This window comes from Suricata suricatta, chromosome 1 (genome assembly GCF_006229205.1).
Source record: "Suricata suricatta isolate VVHF042 chromosome 1, meerkat_22Aug2017_6uvM2_HiC, whole genome shotgun sequence".
In the NCBI taxonomy this organism is placed as follows: domain Eukaryota; kingdom Metazoa; phylum Chordata; class Mammalia; order Carnivora; family Herpestidae; genus Suricata; species Suricata suricatta.
In genome coordinates, this window is record NC_043700.1 from 163,338,307 (window position 1) to 163,358,452 (window position 20,146).

The 20,146-nt window shown below is 36.2% G+C and overlaps 1 protein-coding gene across 1 annotated transcript; it reads left to right on the forward strand.

Moving 5' to 3' along the window:
• Positions 1 to 3,021: 3,021 nt before the first annotated feature.
• On the forward strand, positions 3,022 to 20,139 carry TLR6 (toll like receptor 6; the record flags this gene model as incomplete). Its single annotated transcript, XM_029932269.1, has 2 exons — positions 3,022 to 3,084; positions 18,583 to 20,139. A coding segment is annotated over exon 2 (1,488 nt), but the record flags the coding sequence as incomplete, so codon positions are not given.
• Positions 20,140 to 20,146: the final 7 nt, after the last annotated feature.

The window sequence follows — 20,146 nt, forward strand, 5'->3', positions numbered from 1 at the left end:
TCTCTCAAAAATAGATACACATTTAAAAAAATTTTAAGTGGAGCACCTGGGTGGCTCAGTTATTTAAGTGTCTGACTTCGGCTCAGTTCATGATCTCTCGGTTCGTGGGTTCGAGCCCTGCGTCAGGCTCTGTGCTGACAGCTAGCTCAGAGCCTGGAGCCTGTCTTTGGATTCTGTGTCTCCCTCTCTCTCTGACCCTCTCCTTCTCATACTGTCTCTCTCTCTCTCTCTCAAAAATAAATAATAAAAAATTTAAAAGAATTAAGTTGTTGGTAGAAACAAGTATTTGTTGATTGGTTTTTCCAGTGAAAGGAAAGGCAGTTGTTTAAAAGTAAAAATCATCGACATAATGTTTTGCTTCTCTCTGTATTGGGATAGTATATTTGCCATTCTTAGCCTGTTATTTTACCTATTCCACTATGACACTTTTATTTAAAAAAATAAAACTAATGCATATACTTAGTAAAAAAAATTCAAAAGGGACAAAAGAGCATAAAATGGTGAATAAAAAGCCCTCTCTCTCTTGGTTCTTCTGCTCAAAGGTCACAATTTCTTAAATATCCTCTCAGAAAAAAAATATTTTTATGCCTATATTAGCATAGGTATGTAGATCCTTGTGTTAGTTTCTGGTGGCTGTCATAACGAATTCCCACAAAGCTGGGTGGCTGAAAACAGAGACTCATTCTCTCCCAGTTCTGGAGGCCAGAAGTCCAAAAATCAAGGTGTCGACAGGGGTGCTGGTTTCTAATGCAAAACTCCAATCTCTGCCCGTTTTCTAGCCTGCTCCTCTCTCTGTCCCTCCTCTGGATGTCTCTTCAGGACAGGTGGTATCTTGGGACGCCACCCAGGGTGGTGCTGAGGCGCACGGAGGCTGGGGGGGGACTGCATCTGGGTTCAAACCCCGGCCCCAGCCCTGACCAGCACGCACAACTTGGGACAGTTGCCTGATTGCCCCTCCTCCCCCGGTTTAAGTGAGGATAAGACAGTCCTTACAGCGTCTTCATGAGGGCTAAGCGAGTTAATATTTGTAAAGCACTCAGAACAACGCCTGGCAAGGAGATAACCTAAGTCAGTAGACCAGATTTTATGAAAATGATATCACACTTTCCATACACGTCTGCACCTTGCTTTTCTTCACTTAGTAGTATATCCTGAAGTTTATTTCCCCTCAACAAGTAAAAATGTAAGGCTTGTATAGAATTCCAAAGCTACTTAGTGTAATAACTTCTCTTCTGTGTTCACTGTTTCAGCCACTTTATATTACTCCCATTTTGGATAAATAAGTGGAGTCTTTGTGAGATTAAGTAATTTGCCCAAGACCACACGGCTAGTAGTTGGCGTTGTGAGTTCAGCCCAGTACATTCTGTTCCTCTGCCGCCCTGTCTCCTGTATTACCTGACTTCTGTGGGTTTTGTCGTCTCCTTAGAGACATTTCTCAGAATTATAACCGCCTCAACAAGGATAGTGTCCTTGTTTCCAAAAAGCAGCATTATGAAATGTCCTAATGAGGGTTCGTTAAGTCATTGTGCAATGTGACCAAATCTGCAGCGATGTGTCTGTGTGTGCACCCGTGTGTTGTGTGTGTAAATTTGTGTGCATATTTTCTTCAAGGTTTTAGTCCCATGTTGCTTGAAACTCCCTTCAAACCCCAGCTGGCCCCTTTCTCCTCTGCCTGTTGCACAAAGCTGGTTTCCCAGTGTCACTGATACCCTCTCCTCCCGGGCTGTTTCCTTGGGCTGGTCCCTCAGAGACCCATCGGCTCCTTCCTGACGCTCCCCAGACCTGAGAAGACTTCCCGTCATGTTTGATGACTAAGAATGAATAGTAAGAAGCTAGCCTTGCCTTCCTCCTGAAAGCAGAAGTGGTTCTTATCCAAATGTCTCACTTTGTTATCCACCAGATTGTAGGACCTTAACTTGTTTTTATAGAGATGAAATAATGCCAGGCAGTGATTATAGAATGATTATTTAACTCATATGTTTACTTCTTTCCAGAGTCTTGATTAAGTGGAAAGTCTCGGGAATTGGATCTCCTGGCTGCCTGAAGTATCTGGTTAGCCAGACATCTTCTTTTTGCATTAACCTTGGTTGATTGTTCTAAAACTATTCTAAATGGCCTTTAGAAAATTGATTTTTACTCCTGCAGCATCTCAGTGGTATTTATTATTCTAGAATTAAGAAGTAATGCCTTTAATAATACCAAATGTTGGGGGCGCATGGGTGGCTCAGTCAGTTAAGCATCTGACTCTTGACTTCAGCTCCGGTCATGATCTCACAGTTTGTGAGTTTGAATCCCATGTCAGGCTCTCGCTCTCCCTCTCACTCCTTCTCTGCTTCTCTCCCATTTTCTCTCTCTCTCTTGCCCTCAAAGTAAATAAACTTTAAAAAATAATACTACAAATGTGGTCAGAATGTGGACAAACGGGTTCATAACTTCCCCTGGATGTGGCTATATATGTATCAACTACTAAACTTCCCTTGAAAGTTACTTTTTTTTAAAAAGCAAGTCTTGGACCTAAGCTACTTCTGCTTTAGAGTATCTCTTCCAGCTAAAACAGTGCTCCGAAACTGCTTAACAGTAATTTTGGAAATGTGAAGTATCCTGATAACAGAAAACAGGCAATGTTCATTAACTTTCTCCTCTGGTTGACAATTTAACGTTTTGGCTGCAAACTTTGCACATAAACATTACCTTAGAAAAAGCACTTTTTCTTCACACTGAAATTGTCCTAAGCCACACGGCTCCTATGAATTTAAAAATTGGATTACCGTTTTAGTTTGTAGCTCAAAAAAGCCTGCTGACCCACATATTTTCATGTGACTTTGGAAAGGGAAATTCCTGTCTGGGGAGTAATTCCAGGAAGGTCCAACAGATGGCAGAAAGCCGATTCTATGGTCCTGCTCTACTTCCACGAAGGACGTGCAGTTTGTCAAGCATTTTATCTTCCCCAGCACTTCGAAGTTACTTTCTCTTCTTCTGAGAAGGAAACACCTTGGTAAGTAAGAAGGCTTTCATGGCTTTTTCAATTTGTGGCATAGTTACTTCAAATATGCAGGAAAATGCCAACGATTACATAGGAAACAGGTAATAAAAAAATGTTTCTTTGAAATTTTTTTAGGTGTCTTTTTAAAAACGTTGTAAACGTCCTTGGAGTTTACAAGGTGGATAAAAAGTAGGGTATATTTATGGCTGCCTTGAAAAGATATAAAAATCACTAGCACTGAAGCCACAGTTCAGGAAAAAACAGGGTATTATTTCTTCTGTTTTCGTCTACATTTCTCTTACCTCCCTTGCTCGCTTTCAGCAACATGTACAGCAGTTTCTGCCGCTCCACAATTTATGTATTTTCATACTAGGCATGGGCATTTGATCTCTCCTGTCACAAGGTGCAGTAATTGTTCCTTGGTCTCTGTCACTAATGTAGAAGCGTTTTGAAAGCAGTGCTGTTCATATTTCTATCGCTGGCTCCTGCCCCGTGGTACAGTGCTGGCACATAGTACGCTCTGAATAAACATTTATTAAATGGAGGAAGTGGCAAGGACGTGGCCAGCCCCGATTTCTTTCAGGTCTCTTACCTCAACGTTGACAAATGAAGCAGTGTCTTTCTTGCGTATTTGCTAACTTGACTGTGGACTCACACTTACCCTCACTTAATATTTTTTCATCTTGTCTTTTTCGTAGTCTTAATTTTCATAGATCCTATCCACAGTAGTTTCCCACCCCTTGAAACAGAGCTTCTTGCGTCTTTTTCTCTCCCTTTTTATTTGATGCATTAAAGAAAGAAAAACTTTTACCTTTTATCTCTTTTTACTTCCTTTTAAAGCAAATGATGAACTCTCTGAACTTCTGCTCCCTTTTCTCCGCTCTGCTTTAATTTTCATAAATAGAAAGACTCCTGGCTGGTGTGCTAAGTGTGTACACAAGGAACCGCTGCCTTTGGAGGAATATTTGTGTTTGGGGCTTGACGTGGGGCTTGAACTCACAAACTGAGATCATGACCCGAGCTGAAGTCGGATGCTCAACCGGCTGAGCGACCCAGGTGCCCCAAGCACGCTTCTTTACATATAAAGTATTTTAACATTAGCTGTATTTTGAGACAAATCTTTTGAGCTAACAAAGTTCAAAATGAAAATGTTTGCAAATATATACAAAGTATAAGAAAGAAAATTTAGATGTAGCTATGATTCAGAGATCCAGAGATAATGACTGTTAGCATCTGATGTATTTCTTCCCATTCTCTTTTTCCCTAGGCTTTGTGTATTTTGTCAGGTTTTAATCACATTTTATAAAATTAGATCCTCCTACATGTACAATTTTGTATTCTCTTATTCACTTAACATTATATTATTTATAATTTATATTTAAAATAAATAAAAATGGAAATTATATTTATATGACATATTACTTCAAAAGTGCAATATTTGAGGCTGCAAACTATATCTCATGTTGTAATAATTGAATAAATCATTTTCTGCTCTAGACATTATCATTTTTTTCAACTTCTCATCATGCCAGGAGCATTTTCACAGCAATGTCTTTAGGTATATTTCTGATAATTCCTTTAGAAGAGAATTCTGAAAAGTGGCATTGCTAAAATAAGGGTAAGCATGTTTTTAAGGAATTTATATATGTGACCAAATTACCCTTCAGAAGGGTTGTACTAATTTTTCAGTTCTGCTAGTAAACAAGAGTTCTTATTTTAGTCCCACCTGCCAACTGGCTGTTATATTTTTGAATATTTCCAGTTGGGCAGGTAAAATGATAACACCTCTTTTTTTCATCTTTAAGAAATAAAAATTCCCATTTGATTCATTATATCTTTTTATGGTTAAAATCTTAAATTACAGACATCCTAACATTCCATCTGTAAATGCTTCATTTTATATCTCTAAAATAAGTACATTTTCCTACATGGCCAAAGAACATTATAAAAAATTAACATTTATTATTTTTTAATAGAATCTAATACTGGGTCTTTCTTAAAATCCTTTCTCCCCTTGTTACTCAAGTAGCTTCTTTGCTGGGTCTGTCTAAACTGATATGCAATCCAAGATCATGATTCATCTAGATGTTATGGCCTATTTTGCTTTAATGTGCATTTTTCAGTATATATACCCGAAGCAAGCACTAATGTGCATTTTTAACATTGAAGTATAGTTGATATTCAGTGTTACATTAGTTTTAGGTGTACAACATAGTGACTCAGCAAATCTAAGTGTTACCCTATACTCACTGTAAGTGTAGTTACCATCTGTCACCATGAAACCCTATTATAATAACATTGACTATATTTTCTAAGCTGTACCTGTTATCACCTTGACTGATTCATTCCATAACTGGAAGACTTTACCTCCCACTCCACGTGACCCGTTTTGCCCGTCTTCCCAGCCTCTCCTCTCTGGTAACCATCAGTTTGTTCTCTGAATTTATGGGTCTGTTTTCTGCTTTTTTGTTTATTCATTTGTTTTGTTTTTTAGAGTCCACATATGAGTGAAATCATATGATATGTGTCTTTCTCTGTCTGACTTACTTCATTTAGCATCATAGGTCCATTCGTGTTGTTGTAAATGGCAAGTAAGCATTATGGTTGAGTCACATTCCATTGTGTAGATGTACCACATCTTCTTTATCCATCATCTATAGTTGGACACTTGAGTTGCTTCTATATCTTGGCTTTTGTAAATAATGCTGCAATAAACAGAGTGCATTTTTATTTTTTGTGAGACTGGGTATAATTCATATTATTAACTATTGATTTTGAAATTTTTGATAAATTTTCTGAGCAAATTATATTTTCTTCCTGATTTTGATTGTTGAAAAATTGAAAAATACAGGTAATAGCTAAGAGGAAAATAAACTTTCCTAATAATCTTATCATGTAGAGATAATTACTACTAATATCTTGATATGTATCTTAATTTTCCCACATATATCTCTACATGTTATTGCTACACAGTTAAAAAATAAACTTTATGTTGCTTACATAAAGATAGTAAGCAATTTCCCATGGAATTAGATTTTCATTATCTTTAAAGGCCCCATAGCCATATTTAGTTATATGGAGATAGTCATAACTTATTTGACAACCCACTATTTTTAGACAATTAGATTTCTTTTTCAAAAAATAATTTATTTTGTACTGGCTGCCTGATCATACTCTTTTACTGGTTCTAACAGTTTTAACATTACTTCCCTTAGATTATATACACTAACAGTCATATAATCCAAAAAAGTGATATTTTTATTTTCTGCATTCCACATTTCTGTCTCTCATTCCCCCCCTCACCTTAATTGCAATAGCTAGAACTTCTAGAACAGAGTTAAATAACAGTGGACATCTTTGACACTGAATGTAACAGAGATGCTTTTAAGTTAGATCCTGAGTATATTTTCCATCAAGTTTTCAAAGTATCTTTTTTTTTTTTTTAATGTCTATTTTTGAGAGAGAGAGAGGGAGAGAGAGGACAGAGCGTGAGTGGGGGAGGGGCAGAGAGTGAGGGAAACACAAAATCCCAAGCAGGTTCCAGGCTTTGAGCTATCAGCACAGAACCCTATGTGGGGCTTGAATTCATGAACTCCGAAATCATGACCTGAGCCAAAGTTGGATGCTTAACTGACTTAGCCACCCAGGTGCCCCCCTTTTTTTCTTTTTAAATTTTTTTTAATGTTTATTTTTGAGAGAGAGACCTAACGTGAGCAGGGGAGAGACAGGGAGAGAGAAGGGACACAGAATCCAAAGCAGAATCCAGGTTCTGAGATGTCAGCACAGAGCCCAAGGCAGCGCTTGAACTCATGAACCTCGAGATCATGATCTGAGCTAAAGTCAGACGCTTAACCCACTGACCACCAGGCACCCCTCAAAGTATCTTTTCAGTTTACTTTAATTAAAGTTGTGTATTTGGTTAAAGATGAATGCTAAATTTAACAAATGAATTTTTAACATCAATGGAGATGCTCATTTGTTCTTCTCCTTTTATCTACTGATGTATTTTATCATAGATTTTTTAAATAATAAGCCATTCTTACAGTATTAGGAACATACCAATTAGTCATAATGTGCTATTCCTTCAGTACAGAGCTAGATGGATTAGGGTTTTTTCATTCTAACCTTCCCCCCAACCTCAAATGATTGGAGTTTACCTCTTCTTTTTGTATTTTCTAGTAATTAGTCTTAATTTTATAATATACATATTTAAACTTATATTTTCTTGAATTAACTGGTCTCTATCTATAGATTCTCCTCAGTCAGGCAAGGATCATAACATTCTTTTAGTTCACTCTCTCCCTCTCCCCCACTGTCTACTAATTCCTTTGCAATTGTTGGCAATTTTAGTTCCAGATTGTTATTAAAATTTTTGTCATCGATACTTATTAGAATTTAGCAAAAAATTTTCCTACTTTCTTCGCAAAATATTCCTTCTAGCATCCCTATTATTGCTTTTTTGTGGATGGGGTGATAAAGTTATCAGTTTATTTTTCAGAGGATACTCTATCCTCTGGTAATGCAGATGGTCTGTCTTCCATGTCTTTTAGTATTGCTTTCAGGTTCCATCTCTTATGCTTCTTGTGCTGTGTTCTGGGAAAATTCCTCTTCTTGGTCTTCTATCTCACTAATTCTCACATCAGCATTGCCACTCTGCAATTAAATTCATATAATGAGTTTTCCATTTTAATTTTTTTTAATGTTTTATTTATTTTTGATACAGAGAGAGACAGAGCATGAGAGGAGGAGGTGCAGAGAGAGAAGGAGACACAGAACTGGAAACAGGCTCCAGGTTCTGAGCTAGCTGTTAGCACAGAGCCTGACGCGGGGCTCGAACCCACAAACGTGAGATCTGACCTGAGCCGAAGTCGGAGGCCTAACCGACTGAGCCACCCAGGCGCCCCGAGTTTTCCATTTTAATTATTAAGTTTTAATTTCCATGATTCCTACTTCATTCCTTTTTAAGAATTCTTATCTCTCTCTGAGGATATCTATTATCAATGGCTATTCTGCTCTTTTATCTGTTTCCTTGGGTATTAATCTCTCCTATATCTTGAGTTTGGTTCCTTTCTAATATGATATTTGCTTTGAAGTGCCGTGCTTTTTGATTGTGCACCCCAAAATGTGGTTGAGGCTCCATATCAAACTGCTTGTTGATCTGTTTACACAGCCTATTTATCAGGAGGGTGGGCCAAAGTAGTATGTATTAATTATATATTGCTGCTATAGCAAATTACCACAAACGTAGTGGCTTAAAAAGCACATTAATTATCTTACAGCTTTGTAAGTTAGTACTCCAACATAAGTCTTTTTGGGCTTATATAAGGTGTTGACAAGATTACATTTCTTCTGGAGGCTCTAGAAGGCTCTATTTGTTTCCCTTTCTGAGTTTCTGAATGCTGTCTGCATTTCTTGGCTCATGGCATCTTCCTCAAGGCAACTCAAGTCCTTCGTACGTCGTATCACTCTGACCTCTTCTTCTGCATCCCTGTTCAGTTTTTAAGGACCCTTGTGACTACATTGATGCCACTTGAATAATCCAGGATAACCCTCTTATTTTAAGGTCAGCAGATTAATAAATTTAATTCAATCTTCAACTTGAATTCCCCTTTTCCATGTAATAGAATAGTCACAAGTTCTGGGATTAGGGGGTCAATATATGTTTTGGAAGCTTTTACTCTATCATCCATTGTCCAATTTACTTGTGGTTATCAGAGGCTTTTCTTGGTTTCAGGTCCCCTAAAGACTTTTCTTCCTTTCTTTTCTTCCTGTGCATGTGTATTTTCTCAGCCATCATTCTGGGGATTTAGAGCAAGAGGAGATAAGAATATATGTATATCACCCTGTTGACTCATAATTTTTAATGTTTGCAATTGAAAAAGTAATTTTTTTGATCCAGAAAATGTTCAGGATGTTTTAAAAAGTGGTTTAAAAGGTTTATTTTGGGGGTGCCTGGGTGGCTCAGTCAGTTAAGTGTCCAATGCTTGGTTTTGTCTCACGTATGATCTCATGGTTTGTGAGTTCTAGCCCCATATGGGGCTCTGTGCAGACAGTGTGGAGACTTTGAGATTCTCTCTCTCTCCCTCTCTCTCTGCCCGTCCCCTGCTCTCTCTCTCTCTGTCTCTCTCTCAAAAATAAATAAATAAACTTTTAAAAAGTTTATTTTTTAGCCAAAAATATGACTGACAATTTCTGCTTTGGGGTATTTATTAAAAAAACTTATTTGACTTAAGAATCAATATTATTAAATGCTCCATGAAACCTGGGGATTTAGATATATAATATTCTTTTTTTTAATAGGGTAGAAGTCTCTATTAAATCCTTTATTAATTATTTTATTCAAATCCTCCTATGTTTATCTTATGCTGTTTGATCTAATTGTAACCCAAAGAAATGCACTGTTTTCACTATCAACATCTTGTGTTTTTAGCATTTTTACTTTGTAAATTTTGATGCAGTTATTTACTGTGAAATTGTTCTTATCTGTTATATTTTCACTGTGGGCTTTTTGTTTTAACCAGTATGAAGTAGTAGTCTCTTTTATCCTCATTTCCCAATTGTCTGATACTTTGACCTAATGGAGTATTGTATATACAAACTTTAATTCCTGATGAATACAGCCCCCTACTGTTCTTATCTTTTACCCCTTTACAAGTATTGTATGACTTACACATCTCAGAATGTAGTATGCATCCTCAAGTTCCTCCCTACTTCTTTCTTCACCCAGTTTTATTGAGATATAGATAATACATAACACTATAAATTTAAGGCATACGATGTGATAATCATATATACATATATATGAAGATATAGATATAGATATATAGCACAAAATGGTCACCAAAATAATGTTAGTTAACACATCCATCACCTCACATAATAATCTTTAATTTTTGGTTATAACAATCTACTCTTTTAGAAACTCCCAAGTATATAATACACAACTGTTAACTATAGTCACCAGGCTGCACATTAGATCCTCAGAACTCATTCATCTTATATCTGGAAGTTTGTACCCTTTGACCAGCATCTCATTTCCCCTGTCTCCCAGACCTTGGGAACCCCTATCTACTTTCCGTTTCTATCTGTTTGGCTTTTTTAGATTCTACATACAAGTGAGATCCTACAGTATTTATTTTTCTCTGACTTTATTTCACTTAGCCTAATGCCCTTAAGGTCTCTCCATGTTGTCACAAATGGCAGAATATCCTTATTTTAATGGCTAAATAATATTCCATTATCTCTATCTCTCTCTAAATATCTCACATTTTCTTTACCTGTTCATCTGTCAGTGGATGCCTATGTTGTTTCCATGCTTTGGCTATTGTGAATGATGCTGCAATGTGTATGGGATGCATGATTTTTGAAACAGTGATTTCATTGCCTTCAGATATATGCCCAGAAATGGGATTGCTAGATCATATGGCAATTCTATTTTTAATTTTTTGAGGAAACTCCTTACTGTTTTCCACAACGGCTACACCAGTTTACATTCCCACCAATGGCTCACAAGGGGTCCCTTTTCTCAATATCTTTGTCACCGCAGGTTATCTTTTGTCTTTTTGACAAATATCTGTTCAAACAAGTGTGAGGTGATAGTTCTTGTGGTTTTGATTTTCATTTTCCTGATGATGAGTGACATTAGCATCTTCTGATATACTAGTTGGCTGTTTGTATATCTTCTTTAGAAAAATGTCTATTCAGGTCTTCTGTCCATTTTTAATGAAATATTTTTAAAAATTTATTATTATTATTAGCTATTGAGTTATAGGAGTTCCTTATATATTTTGGATATTAATCCTTTATCAGATAATATGCTTATAAATATTGTCTTCCATTTTGTTGGTTTATTTTGTGTTTTGTTGCTTGTTTCTTTTGATGTGTAGATGCTTTTTAGTTTGATGTAGTCTCATTTGTTTCTTTTTGTTTTTGTTGCCTATGTTTTTGGTGTCAGATCCAAAAAATTATTGCCAAGGCAAATGTTAGGGGTATGTCCCTCCATGTTTCCATCTAGGAGTTTTATGATTTCAGGTCTTATAGCTAAGTCTTTAATCCACTTGGAGTAATTTTTTTGTAGGTGGAGTAAGATAGGGGTCCACTTCTATTACATGTGCATATCCAGTTTTCCTAACATCATTCACTGAAGAGACTACAATTTCCTTATCAAGTATTTTAACTCCCTTTTCTAATATTAGTTGACTGTATATGCATGGGTTTGTTTCTAGGCTCTTGATTCTTTTTCATACTATGTGTCTGTTTTTATGCTAATAATATATAATCCTATACTGTTTTGATTAGTATGGCTTTGTAGTATAGTTTGAAATCAGGAAGTGTGATGCCTGTAGCTTTGTTCCGTCTTAGGATTCCTCTGTCTAGTTGGAGTCTTTTGTAATTTCATATGAATTTTGGAATTTTTTTCTACTTTCGTCAAAAATGCCATTGGAATTTTAATGGAGATTGCACCGAATCTCTAGATGGCTTTGAGTAGTGTGGACATTTTAACAATTTAGCAATTTTAAGAATTTAACAATTCTGATCCATGAATATGGGATATCTTTTTATTTATTTGTATCTTCTTCAGCTTCTTTTATCAAAGTTTTATAGTTTTCAGTATACAGGTTTTTCGCCTCCTTGGTTAAAATTATTACTAGGTATTTTATTCTTTTTGATGCATTTCTAAATGCGATTGTTGTCTTTCTTTTTCAGATAGTTTGTTGTTAATGCATAGATAGGCAACTGTTTGTATGTTGGTTTTGTATCCTGCAACTTTACTGAATGTAATAGTTCTAAGAGGTTTTTTTGTTTTTTAATGAAGTCTTTTAGACTCTCTACATGAAAGATCATACATTTTTAAACAGAGATATGGAAACAGCAAGAGGAATAAAATTTCTTCCCACCCTTTGTCAGAGAGTCTATTTTCCTCAGACAAATCTAGTGTATGCCATGTTTTCCTTAATATTTTCCTGATACCTCTCATAAGTGTAGATGCTTTTGGATCCCTCTGTTAATGTTCTACCTTTCTTTGTTTTTGGTGGCAAGCTGAGTCTTTAAAAGTTTCTGTGTTTCCATGGGTGTTTTGCTGGCAATTGGGAAAGGTTCTAGAAGGAAGAAGTGAGGGACTTTTAACCGTATGTCGTTTTGTAATGAAATTCTCCAATCCAGAAGAGTTTTACATTTTTAAAGAATGGCTAATTGAAACCCTGATTATCTCTGAACTATTTTACTATTTCCAATATACCCTTAGATGATGAACAGTGGATACTTTTGTTAATAAAACCAAACAAGTAATCAAACTCTGCTTTCAATTATTCCTGCTACACAAGGCCCTATTTAAGAAATGTTGTTGTCTGCTCTTGTCTCTGGGGAGCTTCCAGATGTTTACTTGTGCAGATCAGCTCCTGAATGGGGTAGAGTGTGCCTCACATTCCAACTTTTTGTACCAGTTGCAGGTATGGGGTCTGTGGGTTCAAGCACCTGCCTCCACCCTTCAGACAGGTTTATCTTTTCTCATTCACTCAGCATCAGTGTCATGAATATCATTGTCTATAGTTTGTCATGGTATAATGAGACTTTCTGGGCTCTGGAAAAGCTGTTTTCTCTTATATACAGCATCTTCAAATTTACATGCCTTCTGACTTCTTCATTATACTTTTTAATATTTCTCTATCTTTTCCTGTTTTATCAGTGTGTCCGCTGTAGGAACTTGATGGTTTCACATTATCAAATGCCAAATCCTGTCTCTCTCAATTTATTGCTTTTGATCTAATGTTAGTTGGAAAAACATATACCCATTTTTATGTGAATTGTGTCAAAGAATGAGATCTTGTGACTTAATAAAAACCTTTCTATGAACACAAAGAGTAGAGTATATATTTTATCTCGTCTACCTCTCCCTGGTCTATAAGAGTACTTTTAATATTTACTTGTAGGTGATTCCTAGGCAGGTGTGGTTGTGGGCACTCCAGTGTACATGCAGGTTGCTGCCCAGGGGCCATCACAGCTGCCATTGCTGCTTTTAGGATACTGTTTTGGGAGTTAGGCAGCTGTGGAGCCCCATCTGTCTGCTATCTTTTGTTCCCGTAGAGTCTCATAAATTCTTTTCTGTGCAGATCAGAGCTGGAATAATATAGACTTCTGAGTGTATGTCTTAGTTTCTGAGACTAGCTTCCTGCTTGCCCTTTTGCACAATTATAGCCCCACTCCTTTGGCTCAGTCACAAGCATGGGATCTGTGGACTGGTGTGCCTGCTTCCACCCCTCCACCAGTCAGGAATGCCCAGTTTGGACTGTATTAATCATATCTTCTCAAATGGCTCAATGAACAGTGGTATCATCTCTGCCAGCTCAGCCACAACTTGTTTTGGTGAGGTCGAATTCATGGAGGTAGAGGGAGTAGATGGTTCTTCCTTGTGACACAAACTTGGCCTTATTCCAATCTTCACCCTCACAAAAGGATTTATCCTGTCATGTGCCACAGAGATTTAGCCATCAAGCCACAGGTGGATTGGCTTTCCTCTCCATTCCTGTTATCTCATGTTGCCTTGACCAAACTGAGTTGAGGATCTGAAAGTCTAGGCAACGGTGGGCATGGCTTCACAATGACCACCACGAGTTTTTCTCAGGCTCACCTAATCATTCAGACTCACAGCCCCAATAGGCCACACTTGATCCATTTTCTCAGAGAGATATAGGAGAGGAAATATAACACAGGCTTCCTACTTTTGTACTTATAGTTCATACACAGTCCTTTTAACATGGATACAATTTACCATTCAAGAGTCATTTTTACCCAAAAGTAATGTTTTTTGGTAATACAGTGGACATTTTACATGTGTCAGATTTTCAGAAAAGAGCTAGAAAGTTAATCCTAGGTAAGATTAGTCACTGGAGAAAGATATAAATGGGAAGCATCACTGGTTGTAACAGAAGGCAGAGTTTAGTGCCAAACCGAATACTGGTGTAGACTCTTGAGAATACTGGTGTAGACTCTTGAGAATGGCTTGTAGTTTCTGGGAATAGCTCCTTGATTGCCCTTTTGTACAATTTTAGATTATCAAAGGGAGATATATAACATTTTGGAGGGATAAAAGGACTGCCCTTTAAAAGAGAATAAAGTAACCTCTGAAAAGAGACCATAGCCACAGAGTTAACTTTTAAGACAATTGATTTAAAGTCTTTGTCTAGTAAGTCAATGCCTGTGCTTCTTCAGAAACCATTTCTATTAACTTTTTCTCCTTTTTTTTAATCCAATTTTTCAAATCCTTCTTGACTTTATTTTTCTGTTTGGTGTAAGAAGTTTTCCAGTTTTCCTGACACCATTTGCTGCAGATACTGTCTTTTCCTTATTGCATATTCTTGTCTCCTTTATTGTAGATGAATGGGCCATGTAAATGTGGGTTTATTTCTGGGATCTCTATTCTGCTCTATTGATCTCTGTGTCTATTTTTATGCCAGTATCATTTTTTTGTTACTATAGCTTTGCAGTGTATCTTGAAACCTAAGACTGTGAAACCTTTGCTTTGTTCTTTCTCAAGATTTCTTCTTTGGCTATTCAGGGTCTTTGTTGTTGCATACAAATTTTTGTATTATTTGTTCTAGTTCTGTGAAAAATGATGTTGGTATATGGCACTCTGTAGATTGCCTTGGGTAGTATGGACATTCTAACAATATAGATTCTTCCAATCCATAAGCATGGGATATCTTTTAATTTTTTTGTGTCATCTTCACTTTCTTCCATCAGTGTTTTACAGTTTTTGGAGTATAGATCTTTCACCTTCTTGGTTAAGTTTATTCCTAAGTATTTTATTATTTGGGGTGCAATTATAAATGGTATTGTTATTCTTAATTTCCAATTGCACAACATAAAAGAAATAGATAAGGTCCATTTGTACACTTCTGAAACAGAACCAGGAAGAAGAAAATGTGAACAGACAGATTATTAGCAATAAAATTGGATTAGTAATCAAAAAACTCCTATCAAACAAAAGTCCAAGGCCAGGTGGCTTCACAGACTAATTCTACCAAACATTAAAGAAAAGTTAGAATAGTTAAAGTTCTCAAACTATTCTAAAAAGTATAAGAGGAAGAAAAGTTTCCAAATTCATTCTATGTGACCAATGTTACTCCATTATCAAAACCAGATAAAGACACTAAAAAAAAAGACAGAGAGAACTATAAGCCAATATCTCTGATGAACATAGATGCAAAAATCCTCAACAAAATACTAGCAAACTGAATCCGATAATACACTGAAAAAATCATTCATCACTATCAAATGGGGTTTATTCCAGGGATTAAGGGTGGTTTAGTATTTGCAAACCAATCAACATGATGCATCACATCAACAAGAGAAAAGATAAAACCATATTATCATTTCAATAGATGCAGAAAAAGCATTGACAAAGTATGACTTCCATTCATGATGAAAACAACATAATAAAGGCCTTATATGAAAAACCCACAGCTCACATCATAATGGGGAAAAATGAAGAGCTTTTCCTCTAAAATCAGAAATAAGGGAAGGATGTCCACTGTCACCACTTTTATTCAGCATGGTACTGGAAGTCCTAGTCACAGCAATCAGACAAGAAAAAGAAATAAAATGCATCCAAATTGGCAAGGAAGAAGTATAATTTTCACTATTTGCATATGACATGGTACTATACATAGAAAACCCTAAAGAGTTCAACAAAAAAACTACTAGAATTGATAAATGAATTCAGTAAAGTCACAAGATACAAAACTAATTTCCAGAAATTTTGTTGTATTTCTATATGCTTCTATTTTAAATTAATGGACTCTATTTTTTAGAGCAGTTTTAGTTTTACAGAAAAATTGAGTAAATAGTCCAGAAAGTTCTCATGGACCCCTTCTCCACTAGACACAGTTTTTCCTATTACAGAATTTTGCATTAGTGTTGTATATTATATAAGTGATATATAATATATTATTAACTACAGTTCATAATTTACATTTGGATTCAGCCTTTGTGTTGTATAGTTCTGTGGGCTTTGAAAAATGTGTAAGGTCATATATCCACAACTACAATATCATATGGAAGGAACAGTTTTACTGCCCTAAAAGTCCTCTGTGCCCTGGTTATTCATCCCTCCCTCTCTGAAACTGTAGAAACCACTGACCTTTTTATCTTGAGTTTTCCCTTTTTATGAATGTCATAGAGTTGGAATTATTCAGCATATAGCCTTTTCAGATTTATTTCTTTTACTTAGAAATATGCATTCCAGTTCCTCCATGACTCTTTGTGGCTTGATCACCTATTTCTTTTCAGCACTGAATAACATTCCATTGTTTGGATATATCACAGTTTGTTTACCTTTCAACCCACTGAAGGCTATCTTGTTGCTTTTAGTTTTGGGGAGTTATGAATAAAGCTACTATAATCTATATGCAAGCTTTTCCTGTGGACTAGATTTTCAATTCATTTGAGTAAATACCTAGGATTGTGATTGTCAGATCATTTAGTAAAAGTATATTTATCTCTGTAAGAAACTGTCAGACTGTCTTCCAAAGTGTCTGTACTATTTTGAATTCCCTCCCAAAATGAATGAAAGTCTCTGTTGCTCCATACCCTCACCAATATTTAGTAATGTTTCAGGATTTGGGCCATTTTAACAGGTGTGTTATGGTATCTCATTGTTTTCATTTGCAATTCTCTGATGACATATGATATTGAGTATCTTTTCATATGCTTATTTGCTATTTAGTCAGGTCTCTGTTCAGATCTTTTGTCCATTTTTAAATTGTGTTATCTTCTTATTGCTGAATTTAGGAGTTCATTGTATATTTTGGACACAAGTCCTTTATCAGATATGTGTTGTGTAACTATTTCCTCCCAACCAGTGGTTTGTTTTTTCATTGTCTTGGTAGTGTGTTTTGCAAAGTAGAAGATTTTAATTTTAATGAAGTCCAATTTAACAAGGTTTTCTATGATGGATTGGGCTTTTGATGTTGTGTCTAAAAAGTCATCTCCAAACCAAGGATAACCTAAATTTTCCCATATATTACCCCCTAGAAATTCTCTAGTTTTACATTTTACATTTAGGTTTATGATCCATTTGTGGCTAATTTTGGTGAAAAGTATAACATCTGTGTCTAGACCCTCTCCTTTCCTTTTTTTTTTTTTTGCATGTGGATGTCTAGTAGTTCTAGCACCATTTGTTGAAAAGACCATCTTTTCTTTACTGAATTGCGTTTGCTTCTTTGTCAAAGACCAGTTGGCTATATTTGTGTGGGCCTATTTCTGAGTTATTCATTCTGGTCCATTGATCTATCTGTCCATTCTTTCACCAGTATCATACTGTCTTGATTACTATAGCTTTATAAGAAGTCTTGAAGTTGGGTAGTGTCACTTCTCAGTTTCTTTTTTTTAATGTTAATTTTGTTTGAGAGAGATAGGGCATGTGCCAAAGGGCAGAGTGAGAGGGAGACACAGAATCCAAAGCAGGTTCCAGGCTCTGTGCTGACAGCTCAGAGCCCAACGCGGGACTCAACTTGAACTGTGAGGTCATGACCTGAGCTGAAGTCGGATGCTTAACTGACTGAGACACCAAGGTACCCTGGGTAGTGTCAGTTCTCTAACTTCGTTCTTTTTATTTTTCTCCTATAAATGGGTAATACTTTCTAATTTATTTGTATGCCTCTGTTTAAAGTAGGTATTTTGAATAGGATAATGTGGTAACTCTGGAAATACTATAATATGGTAACTCAGATTCTCCTGTCTCCCAGATTTTGCTGTGGCTGATTGTTGTGGGGTATTGTTGGCTGTTTGTTTAGTGACTGCTCTAAACTATTTTGTAAAGACTATATTCTTTGTTATGTGTGGCCATTGTATTCTGTGCTCCATTCACTTAGTGACCAGCTAGTGCTTTGATAGAGAATTTCTTAAACATCTTGAGATAAAATAAAACAAAACTTCTGATTTTTGTATATTGGCTCTGTGTGGAAGCATTTGTTGGATGTTTATCCAGGCTGTTTAAAACTCTACCCTAGCTTTCAGTTTCTGCTGTCACAGAGCCAAAGATTAGCCAGAGGTGAAAAGGTTAGGATTTTCTTAGATATTTTCTGAGCATGCATCCAGCTCTAGACATGGGTGGCTTTCTAGATTTCCTGGTTCACATGGAGCTTTCCAAAGACTGTTTTCTTCCATGTAACTCTTTTGCCAGCTTCTTCCTTTCCTGGCTTTTTGGTGTGGGTGCTGTTTATCACATTGCTATTCCTCATTCCAGTGCCTGTGGCTAGTATATTTGTCCTTAAAGATTTTCAGTAAACATAACTCAGGAGGTTTCCCCACCCCTGAGAAAGTTCTGAAAAGGGTGAAACAAAGCCACACCCCTGAGCAGATCCCTCTGAGAATGCCTAGACAGGTCACAACCCAGAACCACAATTTTTTGATGATAGGGTCTGTATTGTCTCCCCTGGTACCAGCAAGTTGCATAAATGGGAAATATATCACATTTAATTATGTGGACAGAAATGACTCTGATAATGAATGAAAAGATCATTGAGATTTTGTGTTAGGAAGTGGAGGTCTGAGAGCAATCATCCAATATTTATATGTCTTAATGTATATTGTATTTCTAGAATGTGGACACATATCAAGATGCTCTGAAGAAAAGCAACAACCCTTTTGAGGATAGCCCTTTCAACATCATGACCAAAGACAAAGAATCAATCATCAGAAGCTTTTGCTGTGTATACATTGTGACCTTAATACTTGGAGCCATGATCCAGTTCTCTAATGAAAGTGAATTTGTGGTAGACATGTCAAAAATGAAACTTACTCTTGTTCCAAAAGACCTGCCACCAAAAACCAAAGTCTTAGATATATCTCAAAACTACATTTCTAAGCTTTACATCTCTGACATTAGCTATCTCTTGGGACTAAAAGTTTTGAAACTTTCCCATAATAGACTCCAGTGCCTTGATTTTAGCATTTTCAAGTTCAACCAGGATTTGGAATATTTGGATTTATCTCACAATCAGTTGCAGAAGATGTCTTGCCATCTTATCGCGAGTCTCAAGCATTTAGACCTCTCCTTCAATGACTTTGATGTCCTGCCCATCTGTAAGGAATTTGGCAACTTGACACAACTAAGTTTCTTAGGATTAAGTGCTACAAAGTTACGGCAATTAGATCTGCTACCAATTGCTCATTTGCATCTAAGTCACATCCTTCTGGATTTAGAAAATTATAATGCAAAAGAAAGTGGAACAGAGAGTCTTCAAATTCTGAATACAGAAACACTTCACCTTGTTTTCCACCCAAATCAGTTATTCTCTTTCCAAGTGAACATATCGGTTAACAGTTTGGGGTGCTTACAACTGACTAATGTTAAATTGAATAATGACAACTGTCAAGTTTTAATTAAATTTCTATCAGAACTCATTAGAGGTCCAACTTTACTGAATTTTACTCTCAAACATGTGGAAACAACTTGGAAATGCCTGGTTAGAGTTTTTCAATTTCTTTGGCCCAAACCTATAGAATATCTCAATATTTACAATTTAACAATAATTGAAAGCATTGATGAAGAAGATTTTACTTATTCTAAAACTGCACTGAAAGCATTGAAGATAGAGCATGTTATAAACAGAGTTTTTATTTATTCACAGACAGTGTTATATACATTTTTTTCTGAGATGAATATTATGATGTTAACCCTATCAGATACACCTTTTATACACATGCTTTGTCCTCAGACATCAAGCACATTTCAGTTTTTGAACTTTACCCAGAATGTTTTCACAGATAGTGTTTTTCAAGATTGTTCCAAACTAGTTAGATTGGAAACACTTATCTTACAAAAGAATAAATTAAAAAGCCTTTACAAAGTATGTAGCATGACTAAGAATATGACATCTTTGGAAATACTGGATGTTAGTTGGAATTCTTTGGACTATAATAGACATGATGGAAATTGCACCTGGGGTGGGAGTATAGTGGTGTTAAATATGTCTTCAAATATGCTTACTGACTCTGTTTTCACATGTTTACCTCCTAAAGTCAGGGTACTTGATCTTCACAATAACAGAATAAGGAGCATCCCTAAACCAATCATGAAACTAGAAGCTTTGCAAGAACTCAATGTTGCTTCCAATTCTTTAGCCCACCTTCCTGACTGTGGTGCTTTTCGCAGCCTTTCTG